The sequence below is a fragment of the Ammospiza nelsoni genome, chromosome 4 (assembly GCF_027579445.1).
Source record: "Ammospiza nelsoni isolate bAmmNel1 chromosome 4, bAmmNel1.pri, whole genome shotgun sequence".
In the NCBI taxonomy this organism is placed as follows: Eukaryota; Metazoa; Chordata; class Aves; order Passeriformes; family Passerellidae; genus Ammospiza; species Ammospiza nelsoni.
Window position 1 is genome coordinate 26,125,941 of NC_080636.1, and position 20,418 is coordinate 26,146,358.

The 20,418-nt window shown below is 39.8% G+C and overlaps 1 protein-coding gene across 1 annotated transcript in view; it reads left to right on the forward strand.

The window, feature by feature from the left end:
- The first annotated feature begins 1,744 nt into the window (after nt 1-1,744).
- ATP10D (ATPase phospholipid transporting 10D (putative)) overlaps nt 1,745-20,418 on the forward strand; it is a 38,001-nt gene continuing 19,327 nt past the window's right edge. The window contains exons 1-7 of the mRNA XM_059470026.1: nt 1,745-1,766; nt 11,824-12,138; nt 12,904-13,098; nt 14,059-14,263; nt 18,203-18,288; nt 19,430-19,536; nt 20,283-20,414. Of these exons, the coding sequence (XP_059326009.1) occupies nt 11,873-12,138; nt 12,904-13,098; nt 14,059-14,263; nt 18,203-18,288; nt 19,430-19,536; nt 20,283-20,414 (991 nt within the window). The 5' untranslated portion in view covers nt 1,745-1,766; nt 11,824-11,872. The remainder of the gene's footprint in view (nt 1,767-11,823; nt 12,139-12,903; nt 13,099-14,058; nt 14,264-18,202; nt 18,289-19,429; nt 19,537-20,282; nt 20,415-20,418) is intronic.

Consider the following 20,418-nt stretch of genomic DNA (forward strand, 5'->3'; position numbering starts at 1 on the left):
CAGGAGTCAGCAGTGCCTCCCACTCACCTGATCAGCCTTGCCTCTCCAAACAGCTCCCATGCTCTGCTTCAGCACATCTAATTAGAGTGCACAGAGTGCTGCACTAAGGCAGCTGTGCTCTTTCTGGCAGCCAGAGTAGCTCATTTATGGCTTGCTCAGGTATTTCTGCATGCACTGATGTAGAGGCCTAATTGAGGCAATTGTTATTGCTGCACAAACAAGGCAAACAAAATAATACATTTCATAGTTGGAGGCTTACAGAATGGACTGTCATGTATAAAAAAATGAACGGGAAATGAAAGACTCTGGATATGAATTATTTACAGTTGCAATGGCATTACAGTAACTGTGGTTGGTGACAAGCCCTGTGATATTCTCTTCTTTGTCAAGCATCTTTGCCAACTTGAATGTTCCAATAAATCAATGTTAACTGATTAAATCACTTTAAAGTAACTGGGTTTTGGCAAAGCCTACTACCACCTTGTATCTTGCAGCAGCTTGCTCTGCCCTCCCCAGAGCTGATTCCTCTTTTCTGCAGCACCTGAGCCAGCAAGGGAGGTAGATCCTGCAAAGAAATAGAACTCTACATCTTTTTCTGCCAAGAACCTATGTCATTTCAAGACAGTAGTGACAGACTTTCTTCATGTAGAATTTTTATTCCATCTGACATGCCAATGTGTTTTGAGATTTCCACTAACCATATGGGCACTCCAAAGAGCAGACCATCAGCAGCTATACACTAAACGTAACCAAAATGTTTTCAGTGTGTGGTCAGGGGTGCAGGACATGCTAGAATGCAGGAAACAGTGGAAAAAACCACCATGCATATAGATGGGAAGGAGAGCACAACCGAGTACCACTGCTCAGCACAGCCCTCCCAGCTCTCTGCAAGGAATTAATTGTTGACACTGGACAAGCACTGGGAACCCCAGTCTATTCCGATAGGGACCAAGAGATCTGCAAATAACATTTCCTGGTGGATTTTTTTCTTCTTCTTTCTTTTTCAGCAAAAGATGGTCTTGAATCAGGAATCCTCTCTCTTTCATGTAAAACGCTGTGTGATTTCATTGTAAGAGGCAGCCTCCAAGAGTGCCCTGGGAGGCAGTAAGATCATAAAGGAGAATGTGGGACTTCACAAGGGTTACTGATGAAAAAGGTAATAAAGGACAACGTGGGACTTTACAAGGATTATTGATGAAAAAACTCACTGAGATTCCTGACGGCAGTGATTTGTGTAAGGCAATTTGGGCAGATTCTCAATAGCCAGAGTCTTACTTCCTAAAAAACAAGAGGAAGTGTTTACTGACCTTGATTAGCCCAGTCGCTGGAAAATTTAGGTTTAGACAGGCCAAGCTGCCCTCAGTGTTGTAAATGACTGTAAAAAAGTAAGACCATCAGTCCTTTACGAGCTGTCAAGGGTGTAAGGTTCTGTGACAGTCGTACTCCTGCCCCAAACTCCATCTGCCGAGGCCTTAAGGCAAAGGAAAAACAAACCTTTAAACAATAACTAAACCTCTACGGCAGAGAGCAAAGCTCCCTCACCCAGGGAGCCGCTTTTGGAAGGGTCCCCGGCCGCAGCCCGGGCCGGCGTTCCCGCCTCAGTCACCGCTCGGGGGAGAAGGATCAGAGGGGAAAGGGGCGAAGGGAACGAGCGGCCGAGGGCTGCGGTGGGCAGCGGAGGGGCGGAGGCGGCCGGAGGGGCGGGCAGCACCGGCGGGGCGGGGCGGGTACGCGGCCATTCCCCGGGGATGTGCGCGGCTCCGTCGGTAAGTCCTGAGCAGTTTCATGGGGCAACTCGCCCGTGGGGCCGGGTGCGAGGATGGTGGTGCGGGAGGACAGCGGTGCCGGGCTCCGGGGCCGAGACGAGGCGGGGGAAACGCGGAAGCCGCGGCCGCGGGGGAGCTCCCCTCAGCCCGGCCGCCGGGCCGGAGAGCGCTGCCGGCACCGGAGCGGCCCCCAGAAACTCGGCCGTGGAAAAGGCCAGTGTGGGAGTTTGTGTTTTTAAGTGTCCCCGGGACCATGAGCGACCTCCACCCCCCCCCCCCCCCCGCCCCCCCCGCCACCGCGTGTGTTCATCTCCTCGACTTTGACTCCAGAAACAAAAGTCTTTGTTTTAATAGCTCACCGTGGTGACTGAGGTGTCAGCTTTTTGCTACTTCACAGATTCATGGCAGGGAAGTAGACTGCAGTCCGTGTAAATCGCAGGGAAATTCCTGAAGGTCCAGGAAAGTACGCAGGAGTGCATAGTGCATGTTCACCCGCAGGATTGGATCACAGCAGTTACTGGACTGAATTATAAAAAGTATTCACAAAGATGAGAAAGAATAATCCAAGTTTGTATCTGAAGGACACACTGAAGAAAAATGTACTTCTAATAACAAAATTACTATTTTTTTAATACTTGCAAAGCAGTACTTACAGGGTATTCGTGTCTCTCCAATGACCATAGTGTTGGCAAACCTCTTACTTAATAACATACTTGTCTTCATATCATCACCAAAAGTTAACAGAATTGCCATTATTCTCGTTTTCATTAGTGGTGGTTTCCAGCAGGGAGGGCACTAAGTGGTTTACCTAGGATTGGGGTGAATCAAATTATTTTAGGTCTTCTGTGAGACTCCAAAGCTAGTCTGAAGCCAGTCCTCGCGACTGAATTTTTACAGTTTGTGCGTGGGCACTTACTGCTTACAGGAGCAAAAGGTAGGACTGACAGGTGAGGATCACATTCTTTTCTTAATTGCCACTGCCCTGGATGATCTGAATGCCAAAGGCAATAACCAGAACTGATACATGTTTTTAATGAACACTAGACTGAAATTGGGGCCAAGTGCTCTAAATGAGTACTCAAAGATACTCTCCAATCAGACATTCCTGTCCTACCTTGCTTATGCCAACATGAGTACTTTCATAGCTGTAATGATGGATTGGGAAATCCAATGGTGTTACTGTCTTTGAGTTAGTAAAAGGTCTTGCAGATCAGTGAGAACCAGGTTCAGTGAGTACCAGACTCATTATGAAGGAGTTGACTAAGCCAGGAGTGGAAGGCAGAAGTGAGCACAATTCTTTTCAGTGTTAACTTTTAACTCAGTTCAGCTGCTCAAGACAGTGATTATCTGGTGTCTTAGATAGTTTTGGGGTTACCAGGGTTAGAATTTCAGCATTCTTAACTCCTTGCATATTTTGTTTTTAGGCCTCTATATATTTTGGCTGAATTTTTATTAATAAAAACTTTAAAGATACACATTTGTAGTTGAGCCCTCAATTGCTGTAGGTTACTTCTCACTTTCAGGTTTGAAATAACATCTCAAGAGTATGTTTTATAGTCTTACAGGAAATCTCTAGTGGTTAAAGTGGATTCACAGGTTATTCCTGTCAATATATCCCCAAGCAGTAGGCTTGGGTTTTATTGCTCTGTGGCATATTTGATTGTCTTCCTGAGGTTGTACAAGAGTTGGTTTTGTCAAAAATTCACTAACCCTGGAGAATTAGACCTGAAAACCTCAATGCATACTTTGGGAATTTATGGAACTTTTGAGTAGCTGATAATGTAGGTATCTTAGAAAACCAGAAGAATAGAAAAAATAGTCAGAAACTTAATCTAGGATTTTAGGAACTCAAGTACAATTTCTTGCATTAATAGGTACTTTCAGTATAAATTTCAATGAGCGTGCTAGACCTTATCTAGACAAATGAGTTCTAGCCCTTCAGAAACCAGCAGTATGCCAGTGTGGATCCATTTCTCTTAAAAGTATTTATGGTAGCATAGGGAGTGTATGTGGCTACAAAGAAGAAAAAAAACAAACCAAATTCTTCTGTGTTACATGAACACCAGTATAAATTTTTAATATGGTCCACACCTTGGTCTTACTGTGAAATTTATGTGAATTTCACACATAGCAAAGCATTTGTAGTGACTAAATGCTGTCTGACCATAAGTTAAAGATATACCTGTGTGGAAAGACAGTCATAAAAAAAGACTTAAACTGTAAGGTTTTGGTTTACAGTTTTGAGACCAATGTGGCACATGAGAACATGGCATAAAGGAGAACTTTTCTGATGGAGAAAAGGATGTAAAATATTTTCACGGATGACCACTCTCCAGCAGTCCTCAGTTTTATTTTGGAACTATTTCACCTGAAATTTAAACCTAAAATTTGGTAGTGTATGGTTTGGTTGTGTCTATAGGTACAAGATCTGTTTGGCATCCTAAATAACTTTTCCCAAGATGAAGGAGATTTTCTGCTTTTATACTGTTTTATATTTTTCTCCTCCCACACTATAGTATGTTAACCAGTATCACTTCATGGTTTACTATTAAATTATCTTGCATCCATCCTTGTGTCGTGGCCTTGGCACTTCTTGGGTTTTAATGCATTCTGCTGGTTCTTTATAATTTGTGAAGAGCTGTTGATGGCTGGCTTAATGTGGGAACTCAGCACATCACTCTGGGTGTCCAGAGTTACCGAGACAGCCCTTGGGGGGCTTGGAGATCCTGGAATGTTGCCAAAAGTACCTGGTGGCTTGACTTTGGCCCTTCAAGGGGTGTGCCACCTGTTTGAGGACATGAGAGTCATTTGGGAGCGAATGGTGTAAGAATGATGTATCTACAGGGTGAAATATAGATTTTAGAGTTTTGGTACAGGGGGGTTATGGAGACAAGATGGAGGGGTCAGGGCATGTCTTGTCCTTCTTCTTTCTTCTTCTTGTCATCCATTTTCTGTGGTGATGTTGGCACTTTGGGATTGGTCTGTGGTGAAGGTGCACTTGCTAATATGGGTGAACGGTATTGGGAAATAAAGGTAAATATGATGTACGGAGCTTTTAGTATAAAAAGAGACAACCGCCCAGTGGGAGGTCAGAGTGCCCTTGGCTGCCTTGCTGGTCAGACCCCTGTTGGGCAGAAAGAAAATTCTGTAGATAAGAAATAATAAACAATTCGAAGACTGAAAATCTGAAGAGTCCAGACTCATCCTTTGAGGCGCGGGCTGTCCCAGGGCCATCCTACGCGTGTCCGGGCAGAGACGAACGGGACAAACAGCCGGAGCGGACATTTGGCGTTCCTGCCGGGCATCTCCCACCAAGGGCAGCAGCTCTGAGCGGGCAGCTCCCGAGCTGGACGTGTTCCCAGGAGAGCACTGATAACTCCTTGGGAAAGCAGCCAGAAGGGTCTGAAGAAGCAGCAGCAGCCACCAGGTACTTTTGGCAACATTCCAGGATCTCCGAGCCCCCCCCCCCAAGGGTTGTCTTGGTAACTCTGGATATCTGGTGTTACAGGGCTTGCAAGGGTTCCTCAGGGGTTGAAGAGAGAGACGAGAATCTTGACTCCATGATCAGAAGGCTGGATTTATTAATTTATGATATAAGTTACGTTAAGACTGTACTAAAAGAAATAGAGAAGTTCAGAAGCTTGCTATGCTAAGAATATAAAAAGAATGAATCAACAATGGAGCTCTCTCTGATTCTGTCCCAGAGAGAACTTGTCTTTGATTGGCCCTTAATTGTACGCATGCAACATGGGCTAATCACAGGTGCACCTGTTGCATTCCACAGCAGCAGATAACCATTGTTTACATTCTCTTTCTGGGGCCTCAGCCTTCCAGAAGAGGGAAAAATCCTAAAGAAAGGGTTTTTCACAAAAGATGTCTGTGACACATCTGGAGTGATGTGCTGAGTTCCCACAGCTTAACATACTCATAATCAAGAAATTTCCTTTCTAAGATCCAAGGTTTTTTAAGGCTTGCAAGGTTTCAGTGTTGCCCATGCTAAATTATACTTTGTGCATGGATAGGAGTGCATGGTGAAATAGTGCCACAGCAGTTGATTGTTTATACTAACATCTGCCTTCCACTCTTAATTCAAGAATTCTTAGATCTCTTTGATAAATATATCTCAGAGTTTATGGTTGCAAATGATCACATAATTTTCTCAATTTGAAGTCTGGATTCCTGCAGGTTTTTGGCTATTTGTCCCATAAACTGACAGCAAAAGTCTCTTATCCAGATCTATTTGGCACATTAGAATGTCTCAGCAGATTTCCTATTGGCTTGCAAATGTGTGACAAATTTTTGAAATGTCATGTTACAGAGAAAGCAGCAAAGGAGAAAAGATTTGTTCTTCAGCGTGTGAATTGATCTTCAGCCCCTGGTTCCCTGAAGCTTCTTCATTTTTTGCTAGCTTCTGAGTTTTAAAACTCAGAAGTTTAAAAGAGGATAAGGAAGAGTTTTTAACGTTTAACCTATATATTTCTGTCAGTGTAATGACAAAAGTACTAATGTAGTTTAGTGAACCTGTGCAGTAACACTTGCTAAGAGGTTTAAATGGGACTGTTGTATGGATTGGGGATGATCCACACTTCCCCATTGTGTAGTGTGGCTTCCATCTAGGATAGCATTTTTTATATTCCCTGGTCACCCACAGCCTCAGACCTAAGGGGGAGATTCATTGTCTGAGCTGCTTGTCTTTGAGGTGCTGTAGAAAATTTTCAGCTAAGATAATGAATTTATTTTATTGCATTTCTGTTTGCCAACAAGTGCCTTACCATTTACCCTGACATATTACTTCTACTGGAAACTAGCCCAGATGAAGGCCTACTGTACACTGCCTGAGAAGCAGCAGGATAGAGACACACACCATAAACATGCATGTGTCAGAGGTCTGGGGAACATTCTTGTGAAATACGTCATTTACCAAGTGCATTTAACAAAGAATTTTCTGAAAGAAAAATGAGGACTAATTATTTGGAGATCATAGCAAAAGAGAAGGATGTTGTCAGAAGGGAGGAAGTGTTTAGGAGAAGCCAGGGTAAATGGTAAGGCACTGCACATGACATGTGAGCAAATGACCACAACATAATAGTAAGGTGCACTACCAGAGCAGGATAAACATAGGCTAAATTATCTACACATCTGTTTTGCTGGTGATCTTAAGAAATTATCTAGTATGAGAGCAGTCAGGGATTGCTCAGTGACTTGCCAAAGGCTACCAATAACATAACTGGAACTAAGGAATTTTTAGTGTCAGCTCCATCCCCCACCAGGAAAGCTGGGAGTAAAGGGTTGCATGCAGATATGCAGGTGATGCTTCACAGAATTGGAAGCTGACAGAATTTACAAAAGACAGTGGAAGTCACTGGAAAAGAAAACAACTTACAGACGTGAAATACACCTACAAGAGAATGCTTACGCGGGGCTTTATCATTCCAGGCCCTTCTTCTGGGGTACAGACCATTTAAAAGTAGGGATTTTCTCAGCATTACCACTAGCAGAGAGTTCTCAAAGCCTGTTTTTGTTGTGATATAGGATGGTCAGACAAGGAGAGTGTTGATCTGTCCTGTGGGAAAACTGATGCTGTTGTGCCTTGCTTTAACGAATAGCCAGCTATTGCCTGTTAACCCTATCTGGTCCCTCCAGTTTTTCATATCTCAAACTGCATTATAAGAAGAGGAAAGAATCAGAGCACGTGAAGGAATTGGTGTAGAAAAAAAGCAAGAAAGCATATAAACCCAGTGTCATATAATTGCCTTCCACTTTTCATTGTTATCATTATGTTAGTAACAGTTAGTAAGCTTACTACAAGAACTTCCCTTTTTGAGTGTAAGACATGTCTGAAATGCCTCTGTATCAGCTGTTTCCATTTAGCAAGATCAAGAGTGTTTACTTGAACAGTGTGTAGGGTGAAAATAAGGATAGGTTAGATTGTGTGAGGCTGTCCTCAGAACTTAGCAGGTGATGTTTTAGGCTTCCTGTTTTCAAATGCATGAACATTATTCCTGGGGGTTTTAAACATAAACATATTTTTTAGAAATTAACTTCTAAAAATAGTGCTTCAGAGTAACTCATCTTGTAGATCACTTGCCAATGTTTCAAGAAATATCTGCTGTTTTGTATTTCTTTAAGTTCACATTAGCTGGGGAAACTCAAAACTTGGCTATGAAAAATAACATGACAAGAGGGTCAAATAATGTTTTAAGGGAATTAATTTATCAGAAAAATTGTTTAAAATAGCTTTTATTTGATATTTGGTGGCTTAATCCTCTAAAATGTCTAACATTAAGTTGATGAAACTCCTGACTGCAGAAAATGTGTTCAATACTTTATGAACCAAATTTATTGAAGAAGAATAAAATTACTCAAAATTGACTTAAGAAATGCAAAAGAGGTTTCTGAAGTTTGAAATATCAAAAGTGCTTTTTTAAAATGCTGATGCAAATTATTTGAAAAAAAAAATTGCAAAATAGTATCTCAGTCAAATCCCAGGTGAGTCAGAGGGCATTATGGCAGAGGAGGAGATCCAGATACTTTTTTCCCAGCATGTCTGTTAATTGTCTGATTCACCTCTCTGATGATAGGAGATTATTTTTTATTTCTCATACAATGTTTCCAGTGCTGTGGGTTTGTAGTTATTTCTCATCCCTACAATCTTCATTTTTCTTAGATGTGGTTACATTAGAATACTGGAGATACTGACAAAAACATGCAGTGCACAGAACTGAATCTGATGTTTCCTGTTCCTTTTTAAGCTCTGCTTCTCTGAGGAAGGGTGGGACAGAGGTTTTGGGCCTGTGTCAGGAGTCAGAGAGGATATGTTTGTGGTGAGGGGTGACTGCTCTTCAGCAGCATTGCATGTGCAGTTAAAACTATTAGCTCCTCATTCAGTGGTGGGGAATTCCTTCTTAACATGCTGCCATGTTAAAATGTCCAGTGCTCTTCCTCCCTGCTTTCCCATCTGCTTTATTTTGTATAAATAGTGGTCACTGGGCATCAAATGCTAGAAAAGAGAATAGATTATGGAAACCAAAAATACTTAGATTTTGGAAGGTTTTGAAATTTGTGAGGTATACTTTAGCTGTATGCATTATTTTGCCTATATAATTTTCACTGAATGAACAGGATCTCCTGTTTAAGCTTTTGCATTCCCATTAGCCCTGGGAGATCAAGAAAGACTTTCTTTCTTCTTCATCAGTGTCAGATGTTTGTTTGCCTGGTCTTATGAAAACAAACATGATTTTCACTACAAATATAACCTAATTTCAGATATCTGGCTGGCGGTATCTTGGGAAATTTCCTGGCATTTACTTCCTTAAGTTTGCTCCTAGGTCATTGTACACTGTAACAGTGTGTAGAGATATGTCAGATTATTGGGCACAAGTGTGGTTAATGGACACACCCTGCATGATTCATGCTAAAGATGAAGGCTTGAAGGAATCTGATAAATTTTACAGACTAAATTGCGGTAAAACTCTCTGTGATAATCCAGCATATTTTTAGTTAAAGCAAACATTTATTTTAAAGGTCTTCCATTGTGCAAAATCTGTTTTACAATTACTGATTTGTCACAGCAGAGACAGTTAAGGAGAATTGTTGTTTCTTCAAATGGCCAGGCCTTAAGGTTGCCATCCAGAATCCAGAAGTTTGGGGCTTTTTTAATTGCTGAGTTGCTGAAATTCGTTATTGCTGGAAAAACACCCAACCTACCTCTTTTCAGCCAGTCATCTTTTAAAATTTTTTAATTTCCAGTTCTTTGTTCTTTAATTCAGTCCTGGCTTTTGTAGATGAGTCTGTGTTAATTTGGGGGTTTGGGAGCTCTAGGTTTATTGAAAGTCATGTATGGATTCCACTAGCAGTATGTTCTGCAGTCCCTAAGCATTTTTGAAAACCTTTCAATCTCTAACTTGTTGTCAGGCTCAGACAATTAACAGACATCCTGGGAAAAAAGTGTAAATTTACTGAAGCATCTCTTTCCCATGTGTACTGATCAGTGTTCATATGTATGTCTGTATGGTAGCCATACATTTAAAGTGATTAATTGGTGTGAAGTAGCTGCTCTAAATGTGAGTTCCCCTTTCTGGAGGAAGGGCTGACCCTGACTAAAAGAGGATAGTAACCTCTCTGCAGAGGGCAGTCCCTCTGGGAACTGTCTCCCAGGCAGTAGGATTAGAGGAAGCAAAGATAGAAGATGCCACATTCTGTGAAAATTAGAGGATGCCATGTATTTTAAAAAATCTTCACTTCTTCTTTCTTGCTTCTCCTAGAAGTCCCAGACATTGCTACATTCCCTTGTGGCCTTTGGTAGTCTGATGATTACTGGGACCACAAGGTTTAGGACTGAGGAAAAAAGGAAAGCCATTTCCTCAGACTGGACCCTCATGATGTCTGGGGGAGCTGAAGGGCCTTGGAAGTACAGCAGGGTAGTGCCAGGGGATGCTGAGAGGAGATGTTATATAGAGTTTTTGGTGGGTTTTTTTTCTCCTTCATGTGCAGGTCATGGTTTGTAAAGAAGGTGATTTTCATGTACAGAGTTACAGTCTTGTGAGGCCCCATGACAGTCAGTAGCTACCACGTCTAATGGTGATAGGACAAAAATGTCCCATCTTAATTTGATGCGATGAAGAGGCCAGATAAGCATCAGAGAAAAGCTTTCTAGCTGTGACACCGACATCCTGGCTTTTTAGGAAGTGCGAAGAATCTCCTTTTTCAGAACAGAATGGGTTGATGTGGAGATATGAATAGTACCCAATTTTTAGAGGACCTGGTGAGGGCATTGCACTCACATGTCAAGAATTCTGAAGTTGTAATAGAAGAATCAACAAAGATATGTACAAGATAGTCTGGATAAAATAGTCAAGTTGATAGTTTGGAAAAGTCCTATTTAGAGCAACATTTTGGAAGAATCTGAGCAGGACAGAGTGGCATTTGTCAGTAGAAGAGAAAGATACCACATGAACAGAAGCTTGAATTGATTGAAACCAAAGTCAGGATTAGTTTGATAACCACACAGGAGAGTCTTTTGTAAAGAGATTTCCTTTAGAAAGATCCAGCAATTTTTAGAAGCAGCTTTTGTGTGGGAGTTTAGAAAGAGGCTTTATTAAAAAATTTTGCTAGAATCTACGCAGGCAGTAAGATACCAGATGGAAGGAATGTAACCCAGAGTGAGAAGTACTGGTGATTTTGGGCTTGTACAATTTATAGTTTTAAACAAATATGAGATGAACTGTTCTATGGAAGAAGTAATACAAGAAATGTAGCAACCATTAGTTAAAAGTTTCAAATTGTAAAAACCTTTGTTATAAAAACCAGCACTTTAGAGCTTCTACTAAAGCATGGTTTGTGCAAGAGGCCTTTTCTGACTGCACTGGGTGATTTGATAAAGTGAGCAACACATATATCTATAAATGAGTATCACCTATAGCTATGAACTTTGCCTCTCTGTAGGAAAAGAAATTCCTGGGTAGAATGCTAGAGCTTAGCTAGGTGGATAAAGGAGAAGCATTGGCATGAAATTTATTAATCCTCTGTCATTTGTTAAAAGTTCTCAAACCTCTTTAATTCACTGGAAGAAGTTTGGTTGATAATAGCTACTTAGTGCCTTTCACTGGCAAGTCCTCACTTCGTGTCTAAGGCTGTACTCAGATGCATATTATTAGATTGTTGACTTCTGAGTTTAAGAAGTTTTGTTAACCGTCAGCACGGACTGCAGTGTCTGAGATGAGGATTCCTTTCAAAATGCTGTTCTCTGCAGAATTAGCAGCTTGTCTGCCTTTCTGCACCATGCTACAGCATGAGAAACTGGTGGGTGGACTGCTATTACAAAAATATTGTGCATTTTAAACAGAGTAATCAAATTATAGAATCCTGAAAGGTTTGATGAAATTCAGATAAATTCAATCTTTGAAGCAGAAGTTCCTGACTTTACATAACCTATTAACAGTCTGGGTTGGGTTCATTATGAAAATTAGTTTTTTTTCCCTAGGTTCATTCAAAATGGTAGCTGTGACTTTTTGTTGAAGCCTTTACAGAATTGTTGTGTAACTTGCTGTATTTTCAGACATTTCAGAGAGATGATTCTCCTTGGACTGTAAAGTGTCTCAGGTGCAATGGCAGATCCCATCCGCTGGGCCCGATACCGATGGCAGCGACTGATATCAACAGAGGGCAGAGAGTGCAGCAGCAACAATTCAAGTACCAAGTGCTATCAATCATCAAAAACTACTGGCAAACATAGGATAGTGATACCCTGTTTGGGACATTTTAAGGAAGAGTATGAAAAAGTATCAAAACTGTACATGAACAACAAAATACGAACTACTAGGTATACTTTATTGAATTTTTTACCACGGAATTTATTTGAACAATTTCACAGGTAAGGAACTCCTTTTTGATTGTGGTAATTCTTCTGAAGCTGAATCCTTCTATTTAAACATTTGTGTGTGTTACTATATATTAAAAAATTATTCCTCTTGCTGACCTATCACTTCTGAAAAGATACATTATATATGGCCAGAGTTTCTTGAGTATCATCATTGTTGAGCTATTCCTTTTCTCCTTAGCTTATGTACTTTCTGCTTGTTCTGTTCTTTGGACTATGGAACTGTTCCTTGCTCTTGGAGCACTGCCACACACCAATCAACAGTGGGATTTTCAGCTTATTTCCTGCAATTGTCTATTTCTGCTTCCCTCGTGTCTTTCTGCCTTGCCAATTTTTTTCTCTTCTGCTTGGAGAGCTGCGGATTTGTCAAGCTACACAAGGAGGTTACAGGATGGCTCCCTTTTTAAAATATGTCATCTTCCCTAAGAGATGATAAAATTAAGTTTAAAGGACCTGGAAATCTGAGAGTGCAAAATTCATCAGTGCCTCACTCTGGAAAACATATGCTTGGACAGCAGTCTGAAAATACAGGAGAATTCTTGGTTTCTGCATTACCTGGTCATGTATGTTAAGCAACTGTGTTGCTAAGTAGTCTATTGACTGGATAGTGAAAACAGAGTTTGGGATACTTATTCCTTAAATTGTGGGTGAAGAAAATATAAATTGCTGGTAACTTAAATGTCTGTATAGCATGGAGTGGGGAAATGAGGATCATTGCCTGCTCGCACAGTTAAATCCTGTGTTTTCTCTTTGTTTCAGAATTGCCAATTTATATTTCCTATTTCTGGCTGTCCTAAATTGGGTTCCTCTAGTTGAAGCTTTCCAAAAAGAAATTACAATGCTACCTCTGATTGGGGTTCTGACAATTATTGCAGTGAAGGATGGTCTGGAAGATTATTCAAGGTACAAAATGGATAAACAGATAAACAACTTAGTAACCAAAGTATATAGCAGGTAAGAGACAAGAGTGTTCGTGGTTTATTGTTATTATTTGACTATGACTATTATATGAAAGTAATAACTCTTTTGCTTACCTTCTGGATACTTATAGAAGCATAAAATAATGTAATTTGGAAAAGGTCTCTGAAGTCATTTAGTCTTAATCCCCCAGCTCAAGCAGGGCTGTTTAGATCTGTTCACTCAGGAACTAATTGTGACTAGATCACCAGTTTTGTTAAATGGTTATCATATTAGTGTAAAATCTGGAAAAAAAGTTCTACTTTGAGGCAAGTGAGTTCATGGGTGTGTTTGTACTGTACTAACCGAGGCACTTTGACTAGTTAAGCATTGTCAAACATAGCATTTGTTTTGAAAGGTGTATTTTTAATTATTTTTAAACAGCTTAATGGAAATTGAAAGGTTGCTAGTTTATCATTCATTAATGGCATCACGTCATACTCATAGTGTGATGCCATTTCCCCAAAGAGAACAAGATGGTTTTCTACTTGTGTGTATCACACAGTTCATTCAGTACAAGTGTTAACATCTGTATTCCACCATGCAGGACTGCAGTGTTATACAATGTGGGTGCAAGTCAGGCAGGCAATCTGCTAGTGGTGAGTCTGCTAGGCATCTATTATCATGGATGATAAAAAGACAGGAATGCATCATATTCTAAATTAGCCATCAAAAAACTACTCAAAGAATATACCAGTGCTGTCCACATAATTGTTTTTCTTGTATGCCTGTCATAAAAGGATATTCCAAGATGTAAAATACAAAAATGAAGGAAGTATAGTGAATGGGTTTTTTTTAATCTTTTTTGCATGCTCTGTTTCCATGTGGGAAAACAAGTATTTTGGAAAATGTCACTTTTTATATGTTGTAGTAGCCATCACAAATAGCACCTCTAGATTTTTCTCAGTTTCAGCTTATGCATTTGTAAAAAAATAACTGTTCTTCTGTGTATTTCAGGAAAGAGAAGAAATACACAGATGAGTGCTGGAAGAATGTCAATGTTGGGGACTTTGTCCGGCTTTCACGCAATGAAATCATTCCTGCTGACATGGTGCTGTTATATTCCAGTGACCCAGATGGGATCTGTTATATTGAAACTGCAGGCCTTGATGGAGAAACCAATCTAAAGCAGAGACAGGTGGTGAGAGGATATTCAGAGCAGGTAAAAATTGTGCTTTTCTGGTGGTGTAAGAAAGCTGACATGACAGGTGGTGAACTAAAAAAACCCAAACAGCTCTCTAGACTGCCTAATTCATGGTAGCTCAGCAATCCCCATCTGAAAATCAAGGTACTAGGTAACACAGTTCTAATTTGTTGCTTGAGTGGTTTTGGAGCAAATCTTTTCATGTTCACATAACCCAGAGAAAGACAGGTCTATTTCAAGTAATGAAAACCAGCAAAATTAACAATTAATGTAAACCTCAAGTAGTTACTTATGGTGCATAACATGTCATGGGTGAGAAATTGGAGTTTTTTAGAAGGGATTTCTGTGCTATCTAAAGGCCTAGAGAGAAGAGCAGGTACTATCTTTTTCACCCTTTCTTCACATTGCATACACTTTGTTACTCCCATATAATATTTTAATATTATTATGCCTAGCAGCCAGAATGCTGGAGGCTGGCACAAAAAAGACAATATTAAAAGATTAAAGAGTCCTGACATTTCTGTAGACTTCAGTTCTGCTGCTGGAACACCATGCTTAAAACAACTGCAGGGAGCTTCAGTGTTGTCCATAACAATGGAGTGTTTAGACCTCTGGAGATAAAAATTACCTGAACTGCCTCTGAATTGACAGCAGTGGTGAGGAAATGAGGAGAAGTTGTCTCTAAGTGCCATTCCTTAGTGGGTCTGGTAATACCAAGGGTGTGACGTGCTATCCATGTACGAGGCTGTTTCTTATCCCCTAACAGTCACATGCTTACTTTTATTTTTACTTCTGTTTTTATTTTTATTTCTTGATTTAATCTTAAAACAGCAAAGCAGGAAGGACTGTTTGATCCTTTTTTATATACATATTATTACACAAAGCAAAATTCCAATGGTTCTTCAGGCTTACAGCATATTGAGGTGGCCCAATTCTTGTAGCAGCTCCTGCTACCAAGGTCTGATTTGAGTTCCACTCAAGAAAAAGACTTTTTCATTTTCTGAAAGCTTGTATCAAAATTCTAAGAAGAGTCATGCTGTCCAAAAAAATGTCAATTCTTTCACCAGGACTATTCATTTTTGTAATCAAATAGGAAAAAAATATTTATAGTTCCTGTAGAATCTTCTTGTCAGATGGCTTGGTTTTTGAATGTGCAGTCATGGTCTGCTTCACAGACCTTGAGTGCACCTCCAGCTGAGCTCCAGCCTGGGAATTTGTCCTTATAAACTCAGGCTGAGTAAAACTGGCAGTGCTGTGTAAGGGGTTGACTGACTGACCTCTCCCACTTTTTAACCTCAGAAGAAAAGGAATAAACAACACCAAATTAAAGAACATATGAATACAAGAACTACAGAGTCTTAATCTTTTTCCAAGGATGTTATGTCCTGCTTCTTTGTGACTGAGGAAGTAGAAGCACAACGAGAAAGTTTATCAATGGGGCACTGTTGATGCACATGGGATTCCTTTAAGAGAAGACAAGGCAAAATGAAAGCAGGAGGCAGGTGCTGAAACTCTCATAGTGATTTTTGAATTATTTTTTTCAATGGTTAAATGACAACAGGAAAGAAATGAGGAAACTAACTTGAGGCTTCTTAAATAGCAGTGGGTGATGAAACATAGAACACTGTCTCCAACCATCTTGGCATTCAAAGAGAAATACATAAAACAGAAGAGAACTGAGTTCCTGAGGGTGATAAAACAGTTTTGTGAACAAATTGACATTACTCTGCTGCTTTCAAGATACTAAAATGTTGCTTCCTCTTAGGAAGGGTTTAATCTTTTTCTTCTACCCCTCATGTGGTTAGCTGAACCATGTACAGGTTCATGGGGGTGGAGGAACTGATATGCCATTAGCACTAACACTGTGAGCAGCAAATATTTCCTATTAGATTACAAGAAGTAGCAAAGAACTGCAGCAGTTGGTTCCCTGTCAGCCTGTATGGTCAGTGACTGAATCCAGCCCTGGCTGCAGCATCCTCAAAGCTAGTGGCAAGTGCTGTTCTTTTCTTCTGGGAAGCCTCAGCCAAGCTGATCAAAGGCATTCCTAGGTCTCCCCTTCCACCTTAGTCATACACCCACTCCATTCCCATGCTATGTTATCAGATTGTGTGTGTGGCAGGAACACAGCACAGCCAAAGCAAGCGGGCTTGGCCCTGGGAATCTGCATCTCCCCATGTCAGTGAGTGTCTGATGCCTGTCATTCCCAGCTCCCTTACTCAGTTTCCATCTTTATTGTCTCCCTTCTTTAGGGACCTTTACACAAAATTCAAGTAATTCTAATTCTGCCAAAATTTAAATCTTCTCTTTTGTGCCAGGAAACATAAGAAAACTTCTCAAGAAATAACATACAAAGGCTTCTACCCTCAGTATTTGCTTTGCCAAAATTACAGTTATAATGAAAAAATATAGAAAATAGACTTATGGTCCAGGAAGATGTGAGTGTCCATATCAAGACAGCTGCTTTTGGACATAGTTTTTGTAACCTCTGTTTTATGCTGGCAGAGTGTAGATAGTTGTGTCCACTATAAATTACACCCAGAGTTTCAGTGCTTGCTGTTTCAAGGTACATTACAGGAAGCTCCACCAGCAATATATATTTAGATGTTTCTAGACAGTGGAAGAAAATAATTTACTGCTTTGACTATTTCACTTTGAGATTAGTTCTTATTTGGGTAATCAGTGTACAGTGCAAAATTCTTGCTAAGCATCTGTCAAACATTCTGTCTATAACATCTTATAGGAATGTTGTACCTCCAATGCAAATCAACATGAGAAGGGCCAGTAGGGAGACAGGTCTTTCACAGTTAAGTAAGTTTGCAAAGAAACTGAATATATCTGTGTCAAAGGCTGTGTTCATGCTGACTTCAGGTCGATGCAGTGCAACAAATCAATATAGCAAAACATAGCAAAAAAGAATTTTAATCAAGCTAACAAAGTACTTGTGACAATATGATGTCTTCTGAGTTTCAAATTCTACTTACAGGATTGTGTTTTAAGCTCACAGATGCTATTCTGCCAGTGTGAAGTCATCCAGTTGATAGAGTACAGCCTTCTCAGAGACTTGTAATTATTTTGAAGATATATTCACTAACACCTGTGAACTAGGTGAATTATGCTTGGGAGTTTGAAACCTTGGTCATTGGGTTTTTTTTAAAAAAGTAGAACAAATTACTTTCCAAAGAGTTAGTGGCAGATACTCAGCTTGGAAATGACTCAGTTTTACCAGAGGGAAGCCTGTGTTATACTAGAGACTAGAAGCATATTCATATGCCATCAATTGAAATTAAATCACAATAGCAGGTAATTCCATAGATAAGGCCTTTTGGTTTTTCTCTTACTTCTGGTCATGTTTATTCTCATTAATACGGGAGAGTTAGTTTACTTGACTTTTCACTGAAATTCTCACCTGCTTTTTGTTTGCAATATGTAGTTCTGGTCTTTTATAACAGCCTTTCTTTGGTACTTTTAAGTCTCAAACATCATTGCAAAGTTCTACCTGCTTGCTTTGTGTTAGCACGGAAACCATCCTGGTCATGGTTTTGGGAAAAAAAGTCTGTTTGCAAGAAATTCTGCTTGCAGAGAAGACAGTGTCTCTTTTTTCTGTTTTTTCATTATCATACAATGAGAAAAATCTATGGGAAATCTCTGCCTTTCAGATTACTGCTTTTGTGTTTTTTTCTTCCTCCTCATCCTTCCACACATTTTTTTTCCTCTCCAGTGTTCTCAAAATATCAGCAATTCAACTGATACTTGACAGTGTTTAATATTTACTAGCAAGTCCTATGGTGTGTAAATCTGATTTATACTGAGTAGGAGACCATCAACACCACCAGCAACCTACAATTTAGAGGCTAAATTGTTAGGTAGTGATATCTGAACCTCTAAATTTACAATGTTTTTAGGTTCTACACATTTTGTCTGAGTTCTCTGGGTTTTTTTCCCTTCCCATGGCTTTAGGTCTCTGAAATTGATCCAGAAGAATTTTCCAGTAGAATAGAGTGTGAAAGTCCTAACAATGACCTCAATCGTTTCCGAGGCTTTGTGTAAGTAGGCTTGCTGGCTCTTTAAACATATTGTCATTTGTTTTGGCATTCTTACTAATTTTAGGAGATCTTGTAATGTTTGCTTTAAGAAGTAGTGATATGGATAGAGGTCAGTTTGCACCACTGCATTTCTGAGTGCAGCACAACAGACAGAGCTCCAGAAGGGTTTTCTGAGCAGCAGATGGGGCACTGATGCTTTTTATTTTGTATTAAATATGTTGAACATCTTAGTTCAGGTTGTTTTGCAGACTTCATACTTGAAATAGCTGTTTTAAATCTGCTCTTCATAATATATGGTATCTGTAGTATTTGGTCTGGACCTCAGCCTGACTGGGCAAGCTGCATTGCTTAGAATTAGAAATCAGAAGGACTGGCTTACTTTCCTACTCTGATTTCTTTTGTGTAACCTTGAGTCAATTGATCAAACTCCTTTTGACCAGTATGCCTATCTCTGTCTTTTCTTCAGACTGGGTTTATGAGTTTTCTTCATGGTTAGGGTTGGAGGGGACATTAAGGTACTAGATGATTATTAAGGTCCCTTCCAACCCCAGCCATTCTGTGATTCTGTGATACTTACATGTTTATGACTTTCTATAGATAGTAGGAAAACAAACTACTTTTTTACCTGTTTTCAGGTTTTGAGCGTTAGAATGTCTTTATTCTTCCCTTTGCACACTGACACATTAGATATTTGAGAATAAAAAGAAATAAATATAAATCTTCGTCTCTGAGGAAGCACCTTGACAAAGAGTGGGCCTAGCTGCACTGGAAGTATACCACAGGAGTGATGGTGCTCACAGGAAATTTACGATGAGATTTAATATTTTTTTCAAATATTTTCTGATGCTGATAATCTGAATAGGATAGGGGTTTAGATTTCCAGTGTTTAGATTTCCAGTCTTTTCAATAGTGTTGCCTGCTTCTCAAATACCATATGGCAAATGTTCAGATTTTAAAGGGTGATCTGCTTTCCTGTTACTCCATTCATTTGAAAAGTCCAATCAGACATGTCAGGATGGCATTCAGTGACTTGCAGCTTCTTTGGGAAATCTGTTCCTAATGGTTTTGCAAAGCCTGGTTGGTAACTGCTGGATTCCTACAGCTGACATGAGCTGACATGAGGTGCTTTTTTTTTTTGCAGTGAGCATTCAAACATGGACCGAGTGGGTCTCAGCAAGGAAAACTTACTGCTCCGAGGATGCACAGTAAGAAACACAGAAGCTGTGGTAGGCATAGTGGTATATGCAGGTTAGTGAACTGCCCTGGCTTTCACAGACTTGCAAACAAGGTAGTTGTGTGCCCTAAGAAACAGAACTGTACAAAGGGGAATTGGGAGAGTAAAAGCTTGAATCCAGCAGAAGGCAGCCATAGGTAGAAATATTAAGAATTCATATCTGAGTTAAGTTTGTTTCTGTTTTCACCGTAACATCTGATACATCTGATTATTCCTGGAAGGGCAGATCTGTTGTGTGTGAACAGATCCTCATCCTCAACTTGTTAGTTGCAATGGTAAACTGAGATTTTGAAATGTATATGGAAATGTGTGACTTGCTTAGGACTTTTTTCTTAATCAAAACTGAAGCCTCTGCTGTTCTTCTGGTTCTGTTCTACAATTTGTAGAAAGGACAGAGTTTTTTACACTAATCAATATGATGTATCCAGCCAGATAGTTGTAACACAGGTGTAGGGTTTTGTAGAAAATGTTAAAATAATGGAAGGGTCAAGAATAATGTTTCTAAAGGAAAGAATATTAGTGACATTTTATGTAAGCTAATGAAAGTTGACTTATATATGACAGATTTTGATTTAACTTGTTCAGTTTTCTTTAGGACAGGATTCATGTGTTGTAGGAGAATCTGATTTACTCATATTTATAATGGCTGTTCAAATATTACTTAATAGAAATATTCTGTTTCCCAAAGCTTTGGAAATATAAAGCACTTGCAGTTGTGATACCTGTTATTAGAGAATTCCAACCTCCTTTTTGGTTGCAGGTCATGAAACCAAAGCTATGCTGAATAACAGCGGCCCTCATTACAAGCGTAGTAAATTGGAAAGAAAAGTGAACACTGATATTCTTTGGTGTGTTCTGCTCCTACTTTTGATGTGTTTAACTGGTGCAGTAGGTAA